At 45.8% G+C, this 27,554-nt stretch overlaps 1 protein-coding gene across 1 annotated transcript; it reads left to right on the forward strand.

The window, feature by feature from the left end:
- The first annotated feature begins 744 nt into the window (after positions 1–744).
- On the forward strand, positions 745–26,396 carry LOC144146431 (scoloptoxin SSD14-like). The gene is made up of 11 exons (XM_077678385.1): positions 745–893; positions 2,101–2,223; positions 3,590–3,687; positions 5,237–5,447; positions 7,019–7,182; positions 8,962–9,166; positions 13,650–13,725; positions 14,869–15,059; positions 18,429–18,666; positions 21,906–22,019; positions 26,250–26,396. The coding sequence occupies exons 1-11, from the start codon at positions 745–747 to the stop codon at positions 26,394–26,396; spliced, it is 1,716 nt and encodes a 571-aa protein (XP_077534511.1).
- Positions 26,397–27,554: the final 1,158 nt, after the last annotated feature.

Raw genomic sequence — 27,554 nt, forward strand, 5'->3', positions numbered from 1 at the left:
CTCTGCCAGCCATCATGATTGGTTTGCTTGATTGTAGGGTTTAACGCGCCGACGCTACACAGGCGATGAGGCGCGCCGTAGTGGAGGACTCCGGATTAATTTTGACTACCTGGGGATCTTTAACGTGCGCCGAAATCTCGAACACACGAGAAATTTTCGCTTTCCGCCCTCATCAGAACAGCGGCCGCTACGACCGGGAATCGAACCCGCGCCCCTGCATCCAGCCATCGACGCCACGATAGGCTCGTCACCGCCAGCAGTGAACCGCTACTTCGGCTTTAAATGCCGGTGTTACTTTTTTGTGCGGAAGCTCGTTAATGAAAAAATTCACCGTCGCTCATAGACCGTCTCCGAAAGGACATTGTCGGTTTGGAAACCTCCGTGCACTCCTCTGCTTTTAATCGATTAAGTGCGTGCAATTTCACGCGAGTTTTTTACGACTGCAATATTTTTTTTGTTTTCTTTCTTTTCACAAGCCAATATATGCTAAAAGGCGCAACACTCCCTACAGGACGTTTTTGTTTAGTACAAAAAAAGGCATGAAATATGATGCACCATAAGAAAACACGTCGTAAATAACTTCCCGTACGATACTTCGAAGAGGCAGATGTCGACCTACTCTCAGCTGCGCTTCCCCCGTAGAATGAGGGCCGTTTACCAGCGGGGGTGACACTACCTGTCGCTCGCGTGGTCAATCCGATTAACAGTTGCTCACAAAACCTCAGAAACATGGCACACCGAGCCATGTCTCTTGCGACTGTTTTTGTTGTAATTACCGGCATTCATGCTCAAGACGACAAGAACTGCGTCTTCGTGCACGGAACATCCACGCTGGGAAATTTCACACACTGGGCAGTGTCGACGGAGGCCCGGCAATGCGCCATAGTTCCCAGGTGGGTAGTGATCGTGGATTGTTTTGAAGGCTTTGGGTGCACATTTCAACATTTGCAATAGAGAAGTGCTCGCGTGTGTGACAGCTGTAAAAAGCTGGTTTAATTGAACAGATCTGTATATACAATCATTGACCTGCTTTATTGCAGACCTTCAATATTTATACCAAGCAAGGGCCTACCCCGTTACCTCTCTCTTAATGGAAACAAACCGAAATAAAAGCTAAAATTACACCATCTTCCCGTAGGGGAACCCTGAGTAGTATGCGAAGCAGCCATGGGGTCTACTGAAGTTTCCATTAGTTTTCAGTTCGTCGTTTCCATTGATGTTCAGCTTCGCGTGCCTTCGTTGTATCAGTAGCTTCTTGACGTAGTTTGAATGAGTGAAGGACATAAGGCGCGTTCGTAGCACATCCTCCCGTCTCAGTTTGTAGCGCAGTGGGAAGAGCGCCACGTACCTCCCGTTGCGGCCAGAGAGTCGTGGGATCGAAACCGGGGGCCGCCTAACTATTTCTTTTCATAGTAGACTGCGTTGACGTCAGGCCTAACGCTGACGGCGCTGAAGAGACGCGCACGCGCAGTAGAGTGCGGACGGCGGACAACGACAACGAGGGAGGGAGGGACACAGCCACGAGCATGAGATGCTGCGCATCTAATAACGTGTCTACAAAGGCATGCTACAAGGGCCTGTAGACCGTTACATTGATTCAGGCTTTCGAACATGCGTTTGCAATTCCACCAATTGCGGGTAGTACATATTGTATGGAAATCGGAAATAAAGCCACTTTAATCAGGCCGATGAACGAGATGCACAATATGGGTTGGCAATTGTTAAGCAATGCCGGCATATACTAATACTCTCAGCTCCCCCGGAAGGGTCGGACACATCGAAACGTTTATTTTGAGAGCTTTTATAAGGCACGCAACATTCGTCAACATCACCAACTGGCTTAAATTTTTTATGGTCGCTGTAAAAAGGCAAGGTGTGTAACTGCTAACGCACGAACATTTATTTACAAGGTTCACGACGTTATTGCAGTGTTGTGTTTGGATAAGTACCGTCTCGGTAGGTAAAAGCATGTTAAGAATAAAATTGTCCCTGGCCAAGCCCCTGACTTGGTCAGTGACTGTTTTATTTTTTCTGAACTTATCTGCAGTTGGCTTTGTACGGGACGTTTCTGTGCACATTTCCTTTGTGTACGTTTCTCAGGAACATTTATTCAAAAGGAGGCAACATGGCTGACGCGGCCGTGGCCACTCTGCTGTGTATGGGTGTCGTCATACCGAAGGCTATGGGCATCGGAGGCGGATTTGTGGCTACCTTTTACTCAAGGTGCGTCGCATCATTGGCAAGCTTTCAGTAGCACCGAGAGCACAGCAAGATGTGTTTCGTATGCCAGATTAATTTGGTTAACGGCATGCATACCTACCCCGGGCCACAGACAGAGAGGAGGACCGGATAAATGTTGTCGCTATGTACTGGCCGGCAACTCTAGCCGATCGCGTGATCATGTGCTTTCTTTTCCTTCCGTCCCTTCTCTATTCCGAAATGGGAGCATTGCGCTGCATGTTATACACCTGGTTCGCCGCGTTCTTGCTGCCTGGTTGGATACACCTCAATCGGCTACGTTACGTGTGGCTGTATTCTACAAAGTGTTAACTCGGTGGCGATAGGTGCGTGTTGGAGAACATGCTCCGGTAACTCAATTACCCGAACTATTCCTGTGTGGGCGTGGGGGAGCCCGCGTAACCAAGTGAACTGGGAACGTACAAGGAGGCGTACCATTCTTTTATTTGTGGTTTACGATAGTTTCGAGCTCCCGCCCTCTCCATCCGTCCTGACTTGAGTCTAGATTTACCTCGAAATACGACGACGAACTCCAGCTACACAGCCTTTAAACTCGTTATGTCATCGGGTTAGGTTAGACGTTCTGGCAGTAGAGTTGTATACTGAACACCGTGTTGTATGATGGAGAGCAAGTTGAAGGAGCGACAAGTAATTTGTGGAGGCAGTCTTGCTAAAGTGGCCGACAGCTTGACCGCATGTCTTCACTTCGCTAATGTCAGCGACTCTTTTCTGCGTTAGGGCACCCGACTGAAAGAACACCGAATGCTCACAACAAACGGAATAGGAGTGTTGTGCGGGATAAGTACAGTGGTGGTTTCATGGGCGCTGAAGGATACCGGGTGGGAAGCGCTCTGCCGATGAATTGGCCGCGCAGCGGGAGCTACGCCGAATCGCGTACCTGCAAGAGGGGTCTACAGAGGGGTGCGTAAAAAAGGTTCAGTGTGCGGTTATTTTGTAACGAGCGTTGAAGCCGAGATTTCCTCTTAACTGTGCCAACGCATACTCGCCTTTCTAAGAAGCTTGCGGGTCGTGCCTGGCAGGGCAACCATGTTCTTCATCTGCCGGAGGCCTACAAGTGCTTGATACGCGGCAACCCTTCCCGTCTGCTTCATACTTTCTCTCCCTCTTTACCTATGGTGTGACGGCCCATGCTATAGCTTCGTGCACCAACCAAAGGACTTCGCCGCGCTTCGTACCGTTCTTTTTCCCTCCCATGGTAAGCAGGCGCGGGTAATGTAACGTGGCATACGACAAAATTGCATTCTGCGGAACTCGAACAGTAAAATACGCACAGTTATGGTATCAACCTTACTTATTAATGGGAACGTGCCCATCAAGATATTTCTTGCAGGAGAGAGAGACGTGCCCTGTCCCTCATTTCCCGCGAAGTTGCTCCAAGGGCTGCAAGGAGGGATATGTTCGCCGGAAACGCCACACTTAGCCGCAAAGGTGAGCGTTCGCTGCTCTGTGGTTTTGATTCATTTGAATCAAACTATTATTTTCGCGTCCAATACCTAGGTGTCTGCCGGTGTTATTGAATGTTTGATCTAAGTTATGAGTTGGGGATATTGTTTTTTCGCTAATTTTGTAAAATCTGTCCTGTGTTCAATACTTTCACTTGTCCCATCAAAATATAAATTTGGACGGACCTCGCAAACATTCGAATGCACACACGCACGCACGTACGCACGCAGGAACGCACACACACATGCACGCACACGCACGCACACACACACGCATGCACACACACACGCACACACGCACACACACGCGTACGCACGCACACATACACACACACACACACACATGCACACACATGGTGAAACATCCAAGTTTACGTACATATTGGCAAAAAAACTGACGTTAACCAGAATGAGTACTACACTGATTGAGCGCAGTGCTTGTCACTACAAAAACAGTAAGGTAAATACTACAGGATGGGTTTATGTATGCATCCCGTAGGTAGGAGTTTACCTATACATGAGGCAGGCAAAGGAAGGAAGGTGTGTGGGAAAGCATATGTTGTAACTGTGACAATGCAAACACTGCCACATATCTGTCTGTTTTATAGGAAGTCCAGTTTAGAAGAAGGTATAATTTAGCTTCCGAAGCGCGTTTTTCATGAGAGCAGTGGTTATGAATTGAAATAGAAATGCGACTACAGTTGCCAGCCCGCAAAAATAGTGACTGTAACTTTAACATTAGAGTGCGGTGGCAATAGGAGTGCGACAGGGGAATACTAAAATGGACGACATTGTTTACATCTGTCGTAAAGGGTATATGCTCTACTCTATCTTTCTGCCAAGTGGTGAATATATCCCCTTAACATACCCTTACTAGTATAGTGGAAATAAATTCTGAGTGGCAAGGATATGAACGGGATGAAAACAGAGCGATGTTAGCGGAGTGGTGAATGACAAACCTATTTCACACTGGGCTTTGCTTTGGCCGAAATTGCTGCAAAAAAATGGTCATCCTTTTTATTGTCCCGGGTACTTTCACCTGAGCTACCTAATTGTCCTTTTAAAGATTAATAGTCAAATCTCATCGAACATGTCAGTCGTCTGACAAGCCCGGAGTCAATACCTCCAACCTAAACATGACCCAAGTTTTCTCAATCTTTAATCTCAAGTGAAACAGCGCCGTATTGTTAGGCTAGCTGATTTCGATATCCAGAAATTGCGAAATTGGCTGCCTCTGTGCAGGATACACGCAGAGACGGATCACGTAGGACACATAAAAGGGAAGGTTTCGTTTCTAATCAATTTTAACTTTCTAAATACAGTATTTGATTAATCCAGAATAGAGGGCTATGCAAAGGATATCGCGCCTAGAGAAGCCCTTTAGCGATTACCGTCTTCGGGCAGCCGAAATAAACGCAAGTTATCATTCAGCTTCTTTAGGTTTTGAACAATTATTTCTATCTTCATCGCATTCCTATCAGTCTTTATCGCCGAAGACGGGGTCGCCATCGACTTTTTCTTCATCAATCGAACAGGTGGACTCTCCATTGCGGTGCCCGGAGAACTGCGCGGCTATGCGGAGATCCACAAGCGCTTTGCAGGCAGGCTTCCCTGGCGAGCTCTCTTCGCTGACGCCATACGCCTGGCTAGCGAGGGCTTCCCTGTCGGTAACTCACTCGCCTACAGCCTCTGCTACGAGTCACGCGACCTGTTCGGATGTCGAGACGGGCCTTGCGATCCCACATGGTGCGAACCGAACTTCATTACTCTAAACAGTATGTCACATTTTGCCGTACTCTGGCTTAGGGATACGTTGTTAACAAAACACTTGATGTACAAGAAGCATCGAAGGGCCCTGGAAGAAAATAATTCATTCAAGGGCTGAAAAGGCTGTTCTCCAACGGGACTCGAAGAGAAGCCTAAACATTGCCTTAAAAAGTTTGGGCCAATGGATCCTGTAGACGTGGTTGGGAAGCGAAGCTTTATACACCAGCTACCACGGGTGACTACGGTCCGCTTGCGTTAGTCACAAGTTACAGTGAACCTTTAACGCGTTCTTTATTATTTCACTTCAGCACGACGTCCAGAACGGTCTGATGGTCAGTGTAATACACACTCAGACTTTTCGTTTTCACGCAGTTATATTTTGTAGCAGCTAGTGCGTAGCTGCGTAACACCTGGGCATCGACTGCGACGAACACAATTAAAGCTGTTTCTGGTTTGTTTCATACGAATCGATCGTTGAGCTGTTTACTGTATATCTGAAATCCAAGTAATCCACAGATCGGCTGCAGACAAGGAGGAGCAGTGAGATGCCTTTTGTCGGTGTTAGATTCGTTTCATTTTTACTAACTCCTAGCGCATGCGCAATGCGCGCAAACGGCCGCTACACGTGCCGTGGGCGGAGCGCACAGTGGGGCCAGAGGTGGCGTGACGCTATCACGTGGCATTCAGCGAGAACGAAGGGGGTAAACCCGCTGCTGTCTGTCTCCCCTGTCTCCGCGTGCGCTAGCAGCCCAATTGGAAAGAGAATGAGCTCTCGCTACGTTTCTGTATTCTTTTTAGGCTCAATTCCTGGTGGTGCCAGCAATTTATTTTGTTTGTTCGTGGGAGTTTTCTATTGACGGTGACGCTCACGACAGGACCTCCACGCTTGGCTGGTAGATACACCAATCTTCGCTGTAAAAAAGGCTAGAAGAAATTATTTTACGCAGTATTTTACTGGGGTCATAAAGATACGTCATTAAGGGTGCGGCATGGACGCCAAACAAGGGGGAACGAACGAGAGCACGTAGAATGTGGAAAAGGATTAGCTATTAGCTGCTGCTGCGGAGCGGACGGGCGCAGCTATGCTGCGCCAGCCCACTACACGTCGCACTCCCCTCCGTGGTGAACGGCTCCCAGAGCTGATCTGACCTTCGTTTTCTCCGCTGCCCAACAAGCGGCGCAGCAGTTTTTGCGCGAGCCATCGCCTCACTGCCTGCTGGCGCTGCAGACGATTCTGGTACTCTCGAGGCCGAGTAAGCCGGCAGCGTCTATAAAACGGGCAGAAACGACCCTGATACGTATTAAAATATTGCTGGAAAACATTTGAGATGAATGCAGGTTTGTGTGTGTAAGCGGCCTCAAGTGTTTAAATAGTGAGACCAGTGCTGCATTTCGACATCTCCTTTAAACTCGTGGAATAAACGGCGTGATCTGTAAACTAAAGCAACAACACAAACAAAAAGCAAGCTTCTTTAGTCGTTCACAACTTTGACACTTATGATTCAGGACCGACCTGCTGAACTTTACCTTCGGCGCTGTCCGTTCTTCAGGGAACCTTTCTGGAACTCGGAAGAAAAGAGGCCCTTGATAGCAGGAGAGCGCCTTGTGCAGAAGGACCTGGCGAGAACGTTGGCGGAGATCGCAAAGCATGGACCGGACTACTTTTACAAAGGCAATCTTGCTAAAACGATGGTGCGGGAGATCGCTGAACATGGTACGACGTGAGTTTGCGCACTTTTCTGGAGCATTTCTTCTTTTTTAAGGTTACGTGAGATTGTTTCTCGGTTCGGCGATTTCTGTTTTTAATTGTTGCTAAGAGAGATGAGGTACATATTGGGCAAAGAGCGACAAATAATGTAATGAACTGGAGAATCCCACATGGTAAATTTGGCATAGTTTATTCCTAAGGAGACGGCGGTAATTAAAAACTGCGGCGGTACACAATAAGACGCAATGTCACTGTGAAGGATGGGTTCGAGCATTGCATATGAGCCGGCACTAAAATCTGTGGGGACAAAAATACGGAAGTTGTTGCAATTTGTGTCACCATTTGCACAGTTGTAAGAGAGTGCAACAAAGCTTTTCAGTAATCTATGCCCCCGTGCTGCAGAAAATTCCAGAAAGAATGCTATAAATCTTTTATTGAAATGTACTACGCCAGCAACTGCACAGTGCTGCAGAAAATGGTATAGAACAATTCTTGCGAAATATATTGCCGGCTCCAGGGCAATCTAGATGTAATGCAATAAAACCCATGTTACGAGTAACGTGCACACTCCCGCCTGGAAAACAATTGCGCCCTAAATAGAGCGAATACTGAGATCGCCGCGCATGAATTTGCGAGATTGTCCTGAACAAGCACTGAACCACGAACTTAATTTGAAAGAATATTGTCAAAAACTTTGCTTGAGTATGCTTTGTCTTTGGACGCTCTGGGAATTATTCGTGGCTGTTGACCCTGTTCCGCACTTTTCTAGGTTTTTAGTGTTCTGCTAGTACGATTTGTTGTAACTGATTGGGAACGCGTTTTGGAATTGGCCCTGTCGCACTAGTCGCTGCACACTGATCATCATCATCATCATCAGACTGCTCAGGTCCACTGCAGAACGAAGGCCTTTCCCATTGACCTTCAACCACCCTTGTCCTGCGCAGCTCAGGTGCACAGTTTACCCCAGAAGTTCCATATTTCATCCCTCCATCGTGGTGTTGGCCTTCCGTTTCTTTTACACCCACCTCTTGGTATCCACTCTGTAACCCTTATTGCCCACCAGTTGCCCGTTCGTCTCATCACATGGCCAGCCCAAGGACATTTCTTTTTCTGTATTCGAACTATAATATCGTCAACTGTAGTCTGTTCTCTAATCCAGATGGCTCGTTTCTTGTCCCTGAGTGTTATGCCTAACATCATTCGTTACATGGCCTGTTGAGACGTTCTAAGTTTGCTTCTTAGGTGTTTAGTGAGACGCCAAGTTTCAGCTGTGTATGTCATCACCGCGAGTTTGCTGTGGTTGTAGATTTGTTCATTTCAGTGAGGGAGGTTGCCTACTTTTCATTATTTCGGAGTGCTTGCCGAGTGCTCTCGAACCTATACATTTTCTGCGCCGGATTTCGCTCTCCTAACTGGGGCTGCACTAACCATCTGTCCGAGGTAATTATAATATTTTACTTCTTTTAGCATTTCGTTTCCTAAGCTGAAGAAGATGATTTTGGCATGCTTATTTCTCAATACTTTAAATTTATTCATATTTATTTTCAGCCTCATGGCTGTGCTTTTTAATTGTAGTTCCCCAAACATTATTTTCATGTGTTCTCAAGTCTCACTCAGCAAGGCTATGTGATCCGCAAACCTGAAAGGGCTCAAGTATTCCCCGTTTATCCTTAATACTATGTTTTCCCGGTCGAGCTTTCCAGATACCCCCCGCGAGACATGCTATGAATAGTTTTCTGCAGTCTTTCGTCATAAACTCAAACTGCGGCAATATGTTTATACTAGGTGGCATTCTAAACCTCAAGGACTTGCGCTCCTACAAGCCTACCTGGACACGTCCAGTCAGCGTCACCTTTCGAGACGGTCGGATCGCGTACTCTGCTCCGCCGCCAGCAGGTGGCGCCGTCTACGCGTACATCATGGGCATCATGGACGCCTTTAGAAGCGACGACCATGCCGATCTTCAGGACGACGTGCTGACGCTGCACAGGTATGTGTCGTTTCGCCGAACTTGTTGCTGATTGCTCCATAGTGCGGTTGTGTTGCAGCAAGTTTTGAGAACGGTACATATTCGTTTTTATTACCACGCAATTGGCAGCTATAGACGAACACTTGTCCTTACCCTACGAGGCTTCACGCTATTTTCGCCACGATGTACTCATTCACTTGCCCTCAATGTGGAGCATTTTCGGTCCTGTACCACATGCCCTGGCATTGTCAGCAGAGTAAGAATATCGAAACTATACGGAAACCAACTTTAGAGCTGTCGGTATGAGTGCTGCCATTTCTGATGCATAGTGAACGTCAGCTTCGGCTCGTTCAGAAAGAGAAGGCGAGAGCAAACTCTACCACAGCTATCTGATCTCAATAAGCCTTTTCGCCGTTCTCCTCACCGTAATGAATATTGTACTTAATATTCTATGCGTTGCGTTTTCCACGTTGATTCTTAGTCATTAACCGGGAAAGGTGTGTTGAAAGTGCTGCTTCCCTCAAAACCGCAGCGATGGCTCCGAGGTACAGCACTCGCCTCGCATGCGGGAGGTACCAGGTTCGAATCCACGTATCGCCAGGTATCCACCGGTTTCTGTAATGGCTAGAGGCATCCCTGGTCGAGTGTGGACCCTTGAAAGGGGAAGGTGCGCCTGGAAAGCTGCCTTTACCCTTGCAAGGGGCCCTGACCCTTGTCCATCTGGCAGGACCCGCGGCCATCATGCCGCGTTGCTGCATTGCCGGGGAGGAAAAAGAAAAGTAAAAAAAAAGGCACCAGTGCATTCGTGTGCCTTGGTGGCGCCGGGCACCTACCAGAAAAAAAGGTACAAGCGACTCCCTGGCCTGGCACTCGGCCCTTTTGTGGGACTACAACGCTTGTTAAGTTATCCAGGCTCGCACGGGAAATCACCCAAAAGTGCAGGAACTTTCTTTGGGGGGTGACGCCCGTTTGTGAAAAAACCAAAAAAGGATATTTAACGTGCAAAAGGAAAAAAATACCTTGTGAAGGCTGAGGTAGCATAGAAACACCTGGCTAATTCGCGTGGCGTCACTGCGGTAATTGGTCCGACGATAGTGACCGGCGCATGGGCTTCGTAATTCTAGGGACACAGGTTTGATTCTGACTACGGGAAGCATTTTATTCGTGCTTTATCGTAATCAGAGGTCATCCCACTGTGTAAAGTTGGCTTTCCTGCAGTGAAATTTGGTTACGACACCACGATGAGTGAGTGCAAGAAAGCTTCGCTTTAAAATGCGCATATAAAAGAGCAACAGAAAACTGTGGAGAAATTCAGAAATTTATCTACTAATGCTTAGCATTCTTATGCCACCTGTCTCGAGTGTGATTTTTTTTCAGCTTAAGTTTTTGGTTTTCTAAATCCTGTCCGACAAATTATCTCTATTTACGCTTTATAACAACTAGAAGTGGAACCTCGCAAAATCTGCATTATTCTGGAAATGCAGGGCGTTACAGGGTTCACCACTCTTCGTAATTATTGTATATCTTTCGTACTTATGTAGTTTTCCAAATTTTGTTCCACCAATGATCTCCATTTACACCATTATAACGATTACAGGTGAAAATTTGGCGAAATCTGCATTATTATGGAAAGGCCATGCGTTATTCGTGTTGGCATTTTCAGTAATTTTTGGATATTTTGCTCATTTTGCAGTTTTTCAAAATTTTGTGTGACCAATTACCTCTATTTACGTTATTACTACGATTACATGTGGTACTTAGCCGAAATCTGCATTATTGTGGATATTCAGAGTGGTACGTGGTTCACCAGTTTCCGTGGATATCTTATATCTTTCTATTTCTTTTAAATTTCAAAATTTTGTTCGACCAATTGTCTCAATTTACGCTATTATAACGATTACAGGAGAAACTTTTGCGAAATCTGCATTATTTTGGTATTGTTTGGCGTTACACGGTTCGCCATTTTCCGTAATTTCTTAATATATTTCTTCTTTTTTAATTTTTCCAAATTTTGTGTGGCAAATTATCTTCATTTGCGTTATTATAACGAATACATTTGAAACTTTACGGAAATCTGCTTTATTGGGGAAATGCAGGGCATTAGATGCTTCGCCATTTCCCGTAATTATTTTATTTTCTATTTTTTTTTTCGAAATTTCTTCCGACCAATTGTCTCCACTTACATTGTTATAACATTTGTAATTGGAACTTTCGCGAGATCTGCATTATTGCGGAAATGCAGGGCTTTACACGGATCGCCATTTTCCATAATTTTTTTTTATATTTTTTCTTTTTTGTCATTTTACAAAACTTCGTCCGACCAATTATCTTGATTTAGGTTATTATAAGGGTTACATTTGGAACTTTCGCGAAATCTGCTATACAGGGTGTCCCAGCTATCATGCACCAAGATTTTAAAAAAGAGCAATGGAGTTACTCGAAGAAAACCTAGTGCGCCATATTTGCACTACTGTGGAGAAGCGGACAGTAATTTTTTCGTTAATGATATTTAACTATTTAATTATAATTAATGATCTAACTCGAGAAATACAGTCCTAATCACTGAAGTATCAATGAGGCACTTGTACGTCCCCACGAGGGGCATCTAACTGCGTTATTTTCAGCATCGAACTAATTGCGTACTCATTTATTCTGAATGATAAAGAAAACCCGCGAAATATGAAAAATACCACGTGACGGCGCCTCCGCGCGCATTATAAAGCAGCGTCCCCAAACAAGCTGATTGAAAGCAACTGCTTCGCCTGTCACCCGCCCCAAGAGACAGCGCATCACCTTGATAAAGGCATGCATGGAAGGAGCAGCAGCAGCAAGATTCGCGGGGCGCCTGTGCAGATAAGACACGAACTCGGTCGCGATTTCTTCTTTCTTTCTTTTGTTTATTGCATTCTGGCTAACTCTGAGGCAGCCTGTTTGAGGGCGTTGCTTTACGAGGTGCGCAAAAGCGCGCGGAGGCGCCGTCACGTGGTATTTTTCATATTTTGCGGGTTTTCTTTATCAGTCAGAATAACTGAGTACGCAATCAGTTCGTTGCTGAAAATTCCGCAGTTAGATGCCCCTTGTGGGTACCTACAAGTGCCTCATTGACACTTCAGTGATTAGGACTGTAATTCTTGAGTTAGATAATTAATTACAATTAATTAGTTAAATATCATTAACGAAAACATTACTGTTCGCTTCTCCACAGTACTGCAAACATTGCGCACTAGGTTTTCTTTGAGTAACGCCATTGCTCTTTTTTTTAAATCTTGGTGCATGATAGCTGGGACACCCTGTATAGTGGAAGTGCAGAGCGTTACAGGTTTCGAAAATTTCCGCTACTATTTCATATTTTTTCTTACATGTTTAGTTTTTCAAAATTTCGTTCGACCAATTATCTTCATTTCCGCTATTATAACCATTATAGGTGGAACTTTCGCGAAATCTGCATTATAGTGGAAATGCAGGGCGTTATTCGTTTGGCCATTAACCGTAATTTCTTATATTTTTCTTAATTTTTAGTTTTTGTAAATTTCGTGCGGCCAGCTATTTGCACAAGTTATTTACGCCATTATAGCGATGACAGGTGGAACTTCCGCGATGTTTCCATTTTCGTGGAAATGCAGGGCGTTACACGGTCCTGCCTGTGGGGGTACTCGGCAAGGAATGCTGCGCATTAAGAAGATTTTACTTCAAACCACCTCCCTCAGCACAGCGCTTGGCTGTGGAAAGAGACAATGTAGGAAGTCGAATAGTCATTTGCCACAACACGCTCACTAAACATTTTAGGGACATTGGCTTCCCACAGAGGCATATACGTAGGGTCTGCTGTACGCACCCAGTGCCGTCGTCTGTTTGGCTTAGAACACCCCTATTATTTTGAGTTACACTTATAAGAACGCTGCTGTACGGCCTCAGTAACTTCTGGGTATAATCGTTGGTTTTGAAGCGAAAGGCCCACCTTCCAGCAGAAGCAAAGGTGAATATTTTACTGCACGGGATTATTTTCCCTGTAAAATAGATTGTTAGCTTATGTTTCCGCATTCTCAATAAAACGGTGTTCCTCCTCTTCGCTTAGGAAATGGTATCTTGTTTGGAGATGAAAATGTGATTTGGTATTCTTTATGCATGTTTACTGGTGAATAGGGCATATAATCACGTTTGATTCATGCTTTGCATTCCACCTGAAGGGCCATGCTTGTCTGTTCCTGAAACAATATATGAGTACTTTTCGAGCGGTTAATCTAAAATAACAAAATCAGAAAAGCAGTCCGCAACATTTTTACTTGCTCTGGGAAAACCAAACTGCGAAAAGAAGCAGAAACTATGTGTACACATTCTGAAAGATTTCACTGCCAGCGCATTCCCCAACGTTCAATCGTAAGTGAAATTTCAGGGTCCTCATTGGAAGCTCAAAGCAGTTACTTACCGTTGTTTGCAACGTGTGCGCCCGCTGCCATACAGCATACATTAGGAATAAATGCGATTCATTTGTGTGTGGTTGTAGATTCGTCGAGGCTTGCAAGTTCGCGTACGCCAAGAGAGCCCTCCTTGGAGACCCCCGGTTCGTGAACGTAGCAGACGTAAGTATAGAACCTGCTGCCGCCCTTTCGGCTGCTGAAGTAGGGACAGCTGATTGTTACGACGCAACGAACATTTCTGATTTCATGTATCCAGAGACAGGGCAAACATTTTCTGCATCTCAAAAATGACCATGATCGTAATTCGCGCGATTATCTTTTAGAGTGTTATTGTTTATGTAGCAGATATACACCTGGCAAACGGCTTCGCACGAGTGATTTTGTTCTCTCGCGGACGCTCGCGGCACACAAACATTAAACACTTAAATATCTAACCTTGGATGGGTGCCACGATTATTGGTTAGCCACCCATTTATTGTGAAATAGCGTTCACGTGCAAAGCAGTTGCTTCTAAGTTGTTAATAAAATTTTAAAAAGCCAAATTTCTGACGCAAGAGGTCGGCACTAACACACGAAAATGCACGCACGCAGACACACAGACATGGGAACACGCAAGAACTCCAAAATAGTTTTGGTGGGGCAGAGTGGTGGGGGTGGGGTAACGCACTGAAGCGCCATCTGGGCTAATAGGCTAGTCGTAGCGGAGGGATCCGGGTTGTCTTTACCACGTGAGGATTCTTAACATGCGTCAAAATACGGACGCAGGGATAATTTTATGTTTCGCCTTCACCATAAAAACTGCCGCAACGGCAGGCATCCAACGTGCGCCTCAACGCCGTAGCTGAGCTATCGGGGCAGGTAGTGCACACACGCACACACAACAGACTACACAGGATACACTTATTAAACGCTGAACGTCCGGTCATGTTTTTTTTTCTTTCTGTTTGCCAGGTGGCTGGAATGTTGGCTGCTACTCGGCCTATTGTGAGCTATCAAGAAATGGAACACTCGTGAGGCGCTGTGTTAAGCAGCCGCGGCTGTCTGCGTGCAATGTACACAAAAAGGCACTTAGTGCCATGCTTTGGCGCTGTACTTTTGAAATTGTGGGGTTTTAGGCGCCGAAGCTACACGAAGCAGCTACCGCAGCTGGCTATCGAATCCACGTCCCCGGGCTCAGCAGCAGAACGCCTTAGCCGATGAACCACCGCGGCGTGTTGGCACTGTGCCCATGTGTCTGTTACTTGCGATATCGCTTCGAGACAAAAGAAATGAAACAGTGCGCGTAATTTTTCACATGAAATGCAGGTAGTACGAAAACTGACCTCGCCAGACTACGCTGAGACCACGCGATGGAAAATCGACGACGATCAAACGTACCACGACCCAGAGAACTACGGATATGTGGGCCAGATTTCGCCGCCCAGTAAAGGCACGGCGCATCTCTCGATGTGGGGAGACGGAGACGCGATCAGCGTCACCAGCTCCATCAACTCATAGTAGGCCTCAATATTTTTCCTGCCTCAGTTGTGGTAATGCTAACTTTGTCATTCGGTTCGTAAATTACCTGGGCATTTCTGACCTCGGAGGGGGGGGGGGTAGGGGGAGTTTTATAAACAGCATAAAAGGAGACAGCCATCATTCTCGGTTGCAAAGCACCCATAGGAAAAATGTGCTATTTTGTTTAAAAACGTTACAGCTAAAAACGCGCACAAGCGGTATAAGGAAATGCTTGAATGAACAGAAATTTATTAATTTATTCAGACAGTTTAGTGCTTGATTTGTCAATGCCTCTACCAGCATCGGATGGGCTCTGGACACAAGCTTTACGCAATTTATTAAGACGAGGGAGACCAGACCAGAAACCTTCATCGGTTGCATGTACTCTCCATCGCACGGGCATACTATCACCAGCCTTTATAACGGAAGTAAACCTTTTCTAGCAAATAAAATTCCCCGTGGCAGATTTCGCAATTAGTGATAGAGGTAAACTTAAGATCCCAAGCGCTACGTTGTTGGCCTCGAAGGAACGGGTAAGATGCATAATTTACGTAAACAGATCTTCGAATGGGAATACAAGCGTTGTGATGCTTGTAGGCTGCCCTGCGTGTTCCTTCATTTCTGCTGATACGATTCCGCTACGGAAGATAGCAGCTGGTTGGGGTACCCCGCTTTCTGAAGTATGTCCATCTGCTTACTGAAACTGTCTGGCATAGAGTGAATACATGATTTACTTAAGGCATTTCTTAAGCACCTTGTAACAATCAACCTTTTACGGTTTTTGAATTGGATGACTGAAATGGAACAAGCGGCTTAATGGCGCGGGGGTCGTACGCCCAGCATATATGATTAGGAGAAAACCGATTCTTCAGATATAAAAACCTGAATGTTTTAATTAACACGAAAGTGTTTTATGCCGGGGCCATCCAAGATCTGACTGACGTCCTATCCGTCACGGAAATTACATCGCCAGAAAAACTTTGATTGACGCGGCTGCGCCAGGATTTGAACAATGAACTCTTTCGCCGCTGCGGAAGGTACAAAACGCACTCCCGATTGCGCTAGGAACAGACGCGTTAACAGGACGACGAACACGTTTTATATCCTTCCCTTCAGATGGGGCTGCCGTCTAGGAGAGGTGAAGCAAAGTAGTGAATCGTGACGCTAATGAGCACCGATGGTTGGCGCCTCGATGAGAGCGCCTACGTGTACGGAGAACGCGCAGCGTAACCTGCGGAGAAGCCTGTAAGGCAACAACCACGGCGTAAGATTGACGCCGACTTACCAGTTCCTGTTACCGGTTCCTATGGAAAAGGGATCAACCACATTTTTTACCATACGCAATTCAAACTTTAAAAACAGTAAGACCGCCGCAGGTTTGCTCTACAAAGCCCGTAAACCCGTTTGTAAAGCGCGTAGAACGCGTAGCCTATTCAGTTCATCTGTCCTGTGGAAAAAATATGTAGGTCAAGCAGAAAAGTGCTTAAATGGAAGACTAAAAGACTACCACTACATCGTAAACCCGGCGTTCAGTGGCCACGTAGGCCTCCGCTGTGGGGATTGCGAATGCAGCCATATCTTTCCTGATGCAATTCTTTTAGCGAGAAATATTCCAACAAGAACTAGAGAAATAACTGAAGCTGCGGAAATTCTACGCCTTAAAGAAAACTGCGTCAGCATGCCCGCTGTGACGTTCTCCTAGAAAGTCATTTTTTGACCCTAAGTTGGTACAGGACGTGTTTTTGGCGTAAAGCAGTTTGTACTGAATGACTACTGTTGGTAATAAGGGTCGCAATCATGTTGGTCCTGCTTTTCCTTGTATGTTTTTTGCTGTGGAGGTATTTGTATGCCCTAACGTGGAAAACTAAGCTGTTGTAAGTCAGCGCCATGTTGTCATTTCCTTTTTCTCGAGTGTGTCCAACTTAACGTTGTTCACCACGTTCCAAACCATGAACCAACTTGCTCAAACCTCACTCCCAGAAAGAAGTGGGGCTGTGTGAAGTGGGGACGAATACGCAGACGTTTGTCATGGCCACGACGCATTTGGATGCAGTCAAAAATCTTTCTTTGCATCAGCGTTGCGTGACGTGCAAGAAATATATCTGTGTGACGGGCGAAAATATAATGGTACGGCGAAACGCAAATGGTGTAGCTCCGCACAAAGCACCAAACGAAGAATTATCTCTGGTAATACACGGAACTACGGCGTCGTTCGTCATGAGACATATTTACACCGTGTGCAAATAAGGTATATTGTAGGGTCTGAAAAGATTACTATCAAATTATGCGCCCCTCCTTTATAACGATGACGATGGTTGAACGCGAAGGTTTGTTGTGAGGAATTCTTCGGTTGTCGCCTGAGTTTGGACTTTGACTCGCAGACGGTACAGTCTTTTAGACGGTACAGACTCATTTAGCTTTGACTATCCCTTGCACGCAGTTTAGAATTTTGATCGCACTGTCTTTCAACTTGACCCTTCGCCATTCTATTTCGAACAAAGAAAGTTTCGCGTTCAACTATCGTCGTCCTAAGACGGAGGAGGCATGATTTGTCTCATTTTACCCACCCATGCCAAACTGCCTCAACCTTGTCGACATGGCGCAATCAGATTGACGTCGGCTTCATAATGCGAGGAACCCAGGTTCCATTCCGACCACGCGAAGCGTTTTTTCTTCTTTCACTTTACCCACAATCACCATCACCGTTGGGGAAAGTTGGCTTTCCTGCAGTGCCCTTTTGTGGCAAGATACGTTATCAATGAGAAGAAAAGCTTCGCTTTAACGCCAAATTTATTGCGTAACATGAATGTTCTGGCTACTTGGAACGTGCACCACGAAGAACGGCGTCGTAAAGTTTTTCACTGTGTAGAAATGAAATCATTGAGGCACATTTGCTGGCTTTATTATCTTATAATTTGATGTTTCTGATTTGGTAAGCTCTATAAATAGCCATAGTATTGATTAAGAACAGTATCTTGAAGAAGGAAAGTTAGTGTCTTTCCACAAAGTATACCCGTATTTATAGTTGTCGTACCCTACCTGCATCCTTGCATTCGTTTTTTATGTAATTCTTCTTTTATTAGTATTTGAATAGTTTGTATAATAATTAATGTGACATTACTATGCGCCTCCACAAGCAAAAAGTTTGGCGTTATGAGTACCATGTAGCACCGAATTTCGTGTGACTTTATCTGAAAAAAGCCTAAAAAAGTAATAGGTACAAATCTTCAAAGCGATGGCCTAGATGCCCGGGCATGTAAGAAAAATAAAAGCGGTGACCTGCAACCCATATAGAAAACCTCGTGAAATGGTCTGTATTCTGACACTCTCCTGTTATTTCATGTATTACACCGCTCCTGTTGTTGAAGCTTCGGCAGCCTCGTGCGGAGCTCGTCCGGAATAGTGTTCAACAACCAGATGGACGACTTCTCGATTCCTGGAGAGAGCAACTATTGGGGCGTGTCGCCCTCAAAAGCCAACTTCATCGAGCCGGGCAAACGCCCGCAGTCTTCCATGAGCCCCACAATTGTGCTGGACCCAAATGGAGATGCTGAGCTCGTCGTTGGTGCGTCGGGAGGACCAAAAATTACCACCGCCGTGGCTCTGGTACGGAAAGTTGATATGTGTTCACGCGGCTTTTACATCCAGAATATACATAATGTCTACAGTTTAGAAGCGTTACACTTTAAAAGCTACACTTTAGAAGCTACACTTTAAAAGCTACACTTTAAAAGCTACACTTCAGAAGCGTTGCATGTAAAAACTATTTCTTTAGTGCGATGGTTTCGAACTGCAGTAATTTGCAACTCTAGGACCGTAAGGAAACAACAAAACGACTTTTGGAGGTGTTTTCAACGTTAACATGCAAGTGTTTGTTACACAGTGTATACATCCGTTGGTTGCGGGGGTACCATGCCAAGGGCTTGTCGTTTTAACTATCGCAGCGCGATAGCACGGTACCCAGGTCTAAAAATGGCTTTGGCGGATGCTGCAGCCTTAAAACTGTCTGAACAGCTCGTGCTCCTTGTTGATCGAGCAGAACATTGAGGAGTAGGAAAAAGTAATTCAAAACCGGTTGAAGGTGTAATACAGGGTCGCGCGAGAGTCTACGAGAGAAACTGGCTGTTTAATTTCAGCTATTGGTTCGGCATGACTACCAATAAAATACCACCGCGTGCCACCCCCTCCCTGCTGCACTGTTGGGTCGGAATTTGCAGAGAAACAAATTCGCGCATCATAGCGACGCAATAGCCAAAGCTGAAACAGGCCCAGTGTTGAAAGTGGGATTTGCAAAACTCCTAGGGTTCGAAGGCTTTTCATAAAGCCTTTAGGCGCTCATAGATTGCCTCCGATTTATTTGAGTTGGAAAGTATAATGTAATTTGTGTTATAATAAGCGCGTTACTACTGCCACGTCGCGAAGGAAGACGCAGGTATTCTCCAAGGAACCAATGTTCGAGGGAATTTGTGCGGCGCAAAAACTCAGAAAACTGAGAAAGCTCGGAAAACTCGGCGTAGAAGCAGTAAATGAAGTGACGTGCGCAGACTGGCGTCGGCGAACCGCATGCGCCGGCGTCTGCACTGGGCGAATTCATCTGTCGGCGTGATTGTTTCTCGAACAATCGAATTACATGGAGAACACTGAAGATCAAGGACAAATATTCTAGTCTACTGACGTCCGTGCAAAACACTCGCCCTGTCAACTAAGATGGCGGAATAAAAAAGAAAGAATGGAATATGCGATTCGCTTGTCACTCAGATAACACACCCTGGCACATCAGGACGGTAAAAACAAAAAGCATAAGTAAACAAACTGAATGCATGGTTGACGGAAATATGAGAGCTGCGTATATTTTCAGGGTCCTATATTTCCCATTGAACCCAGTCTCTCACGAAGCACGTATACCACCCGCAGATTAGCTCTTCCTTAGATTAGCCCTTCCACGCTTAAACCCAAACAATTACTGACCTACCCACTGTAACACATTTGGCATTGTTATAGACGTTTTTGGAGCAAAGTTCTGTGTGTTTGTTTTGAGATTACCTACGTTAGGAAGGGAGCATCATTTGCCTTCCGAAAAAGTGCCTCGGTGGTTTCAGGGGAGCCGTAGGCAACAAGAAATAAGTACACTCTCAAAGACGTTAAATAAGCAACGCTTAATCCACCGTCATTGTGGTGATCATAGCGACACAAGTGGCCATAGCGACAGGAGTGGTGTCCGTAGCGACAGAGCTGGAATTTTTGGTCTTTCGGGTACGGGCTTTAAAAATCGCTGCTTAAGCGCTTTTCCGTACACATATCTAAACCGTAAAAATGATGGACACAGCACAATTTGAAGGACAAAATTGGCTGGCGATAACTATACCCTCTAATGCGATATTTGGGCGCAGCAGCAGTGCGCTGAGGCAGCACTCACTCGTGGGTTCTTTCGACGGCAGCGATGATGAGCTTCTGCGTCGGCGGCGCAAAGTGCGTCTCAGGGAGGGACCACGAAGCATCTTAAGCGAACGCACATCATATACACGGGCACGCCACCGTGACGTTTTCGCCAAGCGTCGCGTCGTCGTGCGCCTCGTGCGGGGATAGCATACTACCCCCTTTCCTCCCCCACCGCATACTATCGTAGAGCGCTGGCTCGCGCCGCCACGGCGAACCGACCTCCCCTCCCAATTTCGCGACACTCTCCTCCTTTGTTTCCTTTTACTCCCCGGTCTTCCCATCGTTCACTCGGTCATGACGATCGCCACGCGGCTCAGCCCAGGGACGGGCGACAAATGGCTGCGCCCTAAAATATCGACGCTTGTAAGCGCGGGTGTTCACGGCGGTATTCCTTCGTACTGTTTCTGTGGTACGCATCGTATGCGTTTTTGCATGACGAGTACAATTTTTGTTTTTGTAGGACTTATTGTGGGGTAAACATAAATATCTGGATAAATATCTGTAACGAAGAACGTCTCGCTCTTTTTAAAAGAATACCTGGAAGAACGTGTCGGAATTGCATGTACAGATGATCAAATAAGTAGACGGTCGTCTCGTACATTGCGCTGATATCTGCTTTTGCCACTGCCTAATTTGTATATACGCGCACGCTGGGCTCTCAGGTTCACCCACATGCTTGCGTTGTTTGACTGCGCTTGTATGTAAGACCAACACTTCAAAAAAAGTTTAAACTGAAAGAAAGCCGAGAAGAGGCGTCATATATTACGTTTTGTAGCTGCGGTTTGTGCCTTTTAAAAAGCGCATGGCCACGAAACGTTCCGCCTCACACAAATCTAGCATTTAGAGTACTGGTGCATAAGTATTTTTTCACAAAAACACTCATGCAAGCTCCAACCAATTCTGTATCCAAAGTGCTCGCAATGCAGTCTGTAGCGAGACGTCGACACCTGTTTTTCCGCTTTTCGTGTTTTCTTTGTTACTAAGCTCCTCCTGTTGTCGAGAGTTTTATTTTTGTATTCACGACACTCCAATCTACTCATATAGGCCATCATGCGGTGACGCTTTATTGTCCCTGTAGTGTAGGACATTCTCATTTTAAAAAGAGTACCGTTTGAGTGGAGGCCACCCTTATTTATCACATGGAAGCTGCCTTAAAAAGAGGGAGAAGAACCGCAATCAGGGGCAACAATCAATGGCGAAATGTGTTCAGTATGTGTCCTATTGAGCTGTTGAAGAATGCGCTCTGTATTAGGAAAACAAAACACGGCGTTGCAGCATGCCTGCGTGCGGTACCAGCAGCCAACGTGTGAAGGTCTGGTGCGAATTACTATTCTGTGGTTGCACTTTGCAAAGTAGGGATATCCACGCAACGGTAACAATGTAGAACCACGTGCTGTTCTGTGCAGGTAAGCATGCGTACTCTTTGGATGGATAACAATATCAAGGATGCCATTGACTTTTCTCGTGTGCACGACCAGTTGATGCCCGACTACATTATGGTCGATCCAACGTTTTCGGAGGTAAGAGCTTGTGTGGTCCGCTCTACGCATTAATTCAAGTGTAACTGCCCATGGCCAGTTTCATTCATCTTTACGGTGACGGTATGCGAAAGGGGTCATGCAGACAAAACATACGTTTGGTTAATTCGAAAGATTGCCTCGTTGGAAACATACTAATACCCTTCTTTACGTAAACTTCACTCAACTAACCCATACAATAAGAAAAATGGGAATGGCCATGCGACCGGTACCTCACTTCCCGCAACAGAACCTATGATGTCACACGCGTAAGCTCTGCGATTGGCTGAGGCAGGCGAAGCAAACGCAAATTAGGCAGAGCTTATAAGCATACCGAACGAGCTCTTTGCGCTTAAATTTAGGGCCCATCCTTCTTATAGCAGTAAGAAAGGTGGCATAAACAGTGGAAGTTATGAAAGCACACGTAAACATAGAAGTACCGATGCGTACTGGTGTTGGTACTGCGTGCACTATGATTGTTTTAGCTGCACAGCAGCGTGGCTGTTTGGGGTTGCCTCAGACAACACTGGGCGAATGGCGTATGCGACGGCGTCTTTCGGGATGATATTTTTCGCACGGGGGGATTATGTGTCACGAAACGATTATTTTCTACCTTAACAAAAACAAGCCAAATACCAGTACGGTCAAAAACAAAGCAAAAGCAGAAAACAGCCCCCTGGGGTATGGTGGCGCCATCTAGATTGACTAACGGTAAAAATGTCTCCGTTTCATACTAAGTTTAGCGTGAATACCCGTTCTAAAGATGTCATTGCAGACGTCGTTAAAACACACGACTTGGCGAGAGAATAAAAATTTTAACTTAAATTGATTAATTTCGCAGTGAATAAAGCATCGTTTGCTTCGGGGCAAGCGCTTGGGGCACTATAAAACACGAAATCTTTCAAATAAAACAAACTTGTATTTTGTCTGCATGGCCCCTTAATCTGGAGGACGAAAAATAAACGTTAATTGAACCGTAGTTATCTCTTTCTGGGAGGCACCTTACCCCAGGAAGGATTTGTTCCTTGCTGCTCGACGAGCACTGTACACCAGTCATTGCTGGTCTTGAGGGCGTCAGGTCCTGCTCAAATGGTCCTCCCACTGCTTCAGGGTGGATTTTGTAGGAGGTTAGTGATAGTGAATATCGGTGCTCCCACAAGCTATGGTGAGAATGTTGGGTGCATGGTAGTGTTTACAGTAAATGTGAGTGTAGCGGAATAATCAAGGAAACCTACGCACAGTTAAACGAACCAGTGGCCTTAATTGAAGCTCGTTCACAAGTGGCTTGCCGCCCTTGCAACTGATTCAGATCTCGATATTTTGGTGGGACTCGTTGTGTTGTCGTTGTATATTCCATAGTGCTGTATAGTGGGCGGCCTTCGGTTGTCCAATAAAGACAGGGAGCTGCTTCCAGTGTCCTGTTTCCGGAGGGGATTTTTATTGGAGGCGATTGCGTTGCCCCACAGTGGTTCGTCGAGACTTATTTTCGGGCTGATTTTGGCCGCTGCGAGTACTTTACACCCGTGGCGAGCTCCGCGGGCTAGCACGCGCTTGCACGCTCGCCAGTGGGCAAGCTTGTAGCGGAGCCGCTTGTGCGGGGGTGCTAGTGAAAAAACGTACGCCTGGAATTGACGATTGTCACCATACCAGTGATAATGCAAGCCCAAACCCTTGGCAGAATTCGCACTGGTGTAGAGAACGTGAAGCAGCGCCTGCGACATTTTACCTAACCTTTCTGTGCTAACATCCGACCGAACGTACACGTGCCCGTGACTTTCTGTACGTTTGATGAAAAAGTTCGCTAATTTTTTTTTGTCTTTGCGGCACTGATGAAGACCGAGAGAGTGTATTTTCAAGTTATCATAAAACTACAGGCTCCCATCTACGAAGACAACATATTACCCTTAATTATCATTGTGTGTTATTACTCCTGAACAGAGTTTCAGAATTGTAGTTTGACATTAGCTTCATGATGTTCGGTTTTATTCGGACGAGGGTAAACAATATAGGCTATTGTTTTCGTGAGGGGGCTTGCGCAGCATACCAGTTTACTGACCTGCCGTTGTTCCGTCGTGAGAATAAAAATAATCACTTTCTCGACAACAAACCCGGCCGCCAGGGCGCGTTGAAACAACGCGGTGGTCCAAAGGATAAATTTCCACAGTAGCCGGGACAGTATACCTGCACACACGTTCTCCATTGTTTAACGCTAAGTACAAAGCAACGGGCCAATCACACGAGGCTACGCAACGGCAAGCGCAAATCGTTCCTCTCTCAGCATCTAGGAGACTCCAATAGATTGCAAATAACGGGTCAACCACTTTCTCCGGAGATGTAGATATTAGATTAGTTTATTTATACATACACCTTTTTGCGAACCCACCTGCTTCACAAAACTGTGGCTCATAATCAAAAGGGGCATACGAAGTACTTCACAGGATGAGCGGTTCATTGACGCAGCAAGCCTGCAAACTGTTTCTATTTTGTTTGTATTTTGCAAGTCCCTTAGCAGTTCAAGGGACTGCCAAGTCACACTCAAAAAGGTGTTAGTTCCCGGGTGCGAATCCTTATCCACTTGGCCTGGTGTCGCAGGGTTTAACGCACACAAAAGTATGAAAGGAGCGAGCAATAATGCACGTACCTGAGCCGGGATGAGTTTGTACATCCATTACCGTTTTCTGATCATCTGCCGTTCTACAAGGGATGCGGTGCGCACCCGACCGGTTCTGGTCACGTGTTCGTAGGCCGGCTGTTCACGTATTCCCGGCGTGGCCTTGAGTCTCCAGTGTCAAAAAAAAATACGCACACAGTTTGAATGTTTTTTTTACCATGTATACCCTGTATACCCTGTACGGAAAAGGTCTCTATTGTGAGAGGACGATTATTAAATAGTAGTTCACATGGGCTTCTCCTAAACAGGCCAGGGCAGGGAAGGCACTTTGTTGGGTTTTGTAACACGATATTTCTAATTGGGCTGATTGAACCACAAAACTTTTGTCTTTCTGTCTGTCTGTCTGTCTGTCTGTCTGTCTGTCTGTCTGTCTGTCTGTCTGTCTGTCTGTCTGTCTGTCTGTCTGTCTCTCCCTCAGTTCAGCAGCCCGGCCAGAACTCACTAGAATTGTTGAAGGAGAAGTAGATGTACACAAAATGTTTCCAAATTATAAATCTGGAAGTACATTGCATGCTTGCCAGCATTGTTGAGTGAAATGAAAACATTATTAAAATTTAATTCAAAATATCAATACATAACTGGTACTCAATTTTTTTTTTAATTTAAAATATATGTGTGCTTCATATTTGCGGTAGCACATGAAACGTGTTAAAAGCAATGTTTGAACCCCCCCCCCCTCCCCCAAAAAAAAAAAAAACAGTCCGCTCCGAATCTTAGACCTCAACACAACATTAAGTTACCAGCAGTAACGATAGATTTAAAACTTCCAGTAAACAGCAACCGACCATTGGAACACGGGAAAATTAAATTGACTAGAACAAACCTCCACGGTCTTTTTCGTGGGAGGAGGGAGACGGGTGGAAATGAGATTGAGAGGTCGGCAGCAGAGAAAAGAGAGGAAATTACGTGGCAGGCCCATCGGAAGGGTGTCTTCTTTGGACGACATTTACCGGGGAGTGCGCAGGTACTTGGCCTGTTTTTGTTCGAGGGCGTGTGTGTTTTATTTCTAAGGATCGTCTGTTTAACCCTCAGCGGAGCATGTAGCCGGTTCCTCGCGTTCCTTTTCTTTTTAGGGGACTTTCTTTTCTTTTTGTTGTTTTCTTTCGCCGGGTTTTGGCTCACTTGTGCCTTCACTTCTTCGGTTTTTTTTTAAATTCTTTTCCGTAGTAAATCTACCGCTACTTTCGCTTTGGGGCTCTGTTAGCAGACACCACGCAGTTCTGTGACACTGAGTACAACTTGCAATTTCTATGGAATTTTATGCTGGGCAACTCAAAATTCGGGTAATGGAACTTTCGCGCCTTTTCAGCATCCAATAGAGAGGAAGTACAGGTAAATCTCTTTGCCCCGATTCCGCATAATAGGTGTGTTTTATACTTCGCGAACAAAGGCCCGTAGGAGTAGTGCTGTGTCGATAATGCGTTTCGTTGATAATGGGTTTAGCTTTCCTGTTTCTGGGAAGAGCTAAGCTACAGGATTTCATTTACAAATAAACAAGTTGAGGTGAAATTCGGCGTGCACCACACAGCGTAAATGCGTCACACGATGTTGCTTCGTTGCAGGTATACGCCCGGCTGCTGAAGGCCAAAGGCCACAAAATCAAGACGGTTAGAGGAGGGTTTAGCAACGTAGCAGGCGTGCAGCAGAAACGCGGCCGCTTGTACGCGAACGCGGACTACCGAAGTGGTGGTGACGTGTATGGTGGCTGACAACACTGACCTGTACGTGTGAGCCCCCGCCTACTTCGCCACCCTTACCCCACGCGCCGAATTGTCATCATGAGCAGCTGCATTACAATGGCAACCACCGCACTCCCAGTTAAAAATAAAAGGTTGTCTCCCTTCTATGCTTCTGCCCATTGTGTCGCGCCAACCTATTATTTGACTGAAAGCATCTCAAATACAGCGATCAATACTCCTGAGTATATCAACAGAATGAGAATAGATTTTATCGGCCGTGGCGCAGAAACATCAAAGTATTACAAATGCTCTCCTGAATAGAGCCACATCTCCCCCCAAAAAGGTAGAATAATTGCCAAGCAGTCTCAACACAAGGCGAGAGTTTCCGCAAGCCCAATGATAATATTGCAGCAATAATTAATAAAGGCAAGGTTCAGTTTTTCTGTCAGTACCCACTTAGAAATGATCGTCATCATCGTCGTCATCTTCTTGTTCATGGTTGTAGTCGTGTTTCAATTGGTGTTGCCTCTTGCCTTTTAAAGAAATTGAATTGAATGGGAGTCAGTTCCTGTTATTTTTATCATCCGTCCCTGTATGGCGTAGCAGGACAAACGGGTGTAAAAGCAAGCCTCAAACCTAAGGGCTTCGAGAATACCCTGAAGGACTTGCAGCAGCAATCTCAGCAGCTATATAAACATTTCTGCTGACACCTGAGCTGGGATATAAATATGGTTGCGCATATAGCTGTTGCTTGAGGTACGGCTGAGTTAATCTTCGCTCCCGGCCAATGGTGCGGGACTTGCTGCAGCTTTGGCGTTACTTTTCCGTGCAGGTTATTAAGCTTTTATTAAGTGCGGAGCACTTCAGGGGCCCGGAAGGTCATCGTAGCTCGTCCGCGGTCACGACAGTTATGCGGCGTCACACACCCAAACAGAGGCTTCGCAAAATACCGGATTGTCCCTTGGTTCAGCCTTCCGGCCAATAGTTGAGATGATACTTGAACAAGAGGTTTATACGCGCAGAGCCATTCAAAAGTCGTGAAACCGCTGCCACTTGTCCTACGTTTCCCCGTAATTTAGCGCAAATAAAACTGTACGTATACATTTGAGGCAAAATATATGTACTGAACAGACAATACCCACGCCCATTTAGTTAGGAATCTTTATTGGGTGCGTTTTTACGACAGCA

This window comes from Haemaphysalis longicornis, unplaced genomic scaffold, assembly GCF_048455015.1.
Source record: "Haemaphysalis longicornis isolate Haplotype H1 unplaced genomic scaffold, Haemaphysalis longicornis Haplotype H1 scaffold_7, whole genome shotgun sequence".
In the NCBI taxonomy this organism is placed as follows: Eukaryota; Metazoa; Arthropoda; class Arachnida; order Ixodida; family Ixodidae; genus Haemaphysalis; species Haemaphysalis longicornis.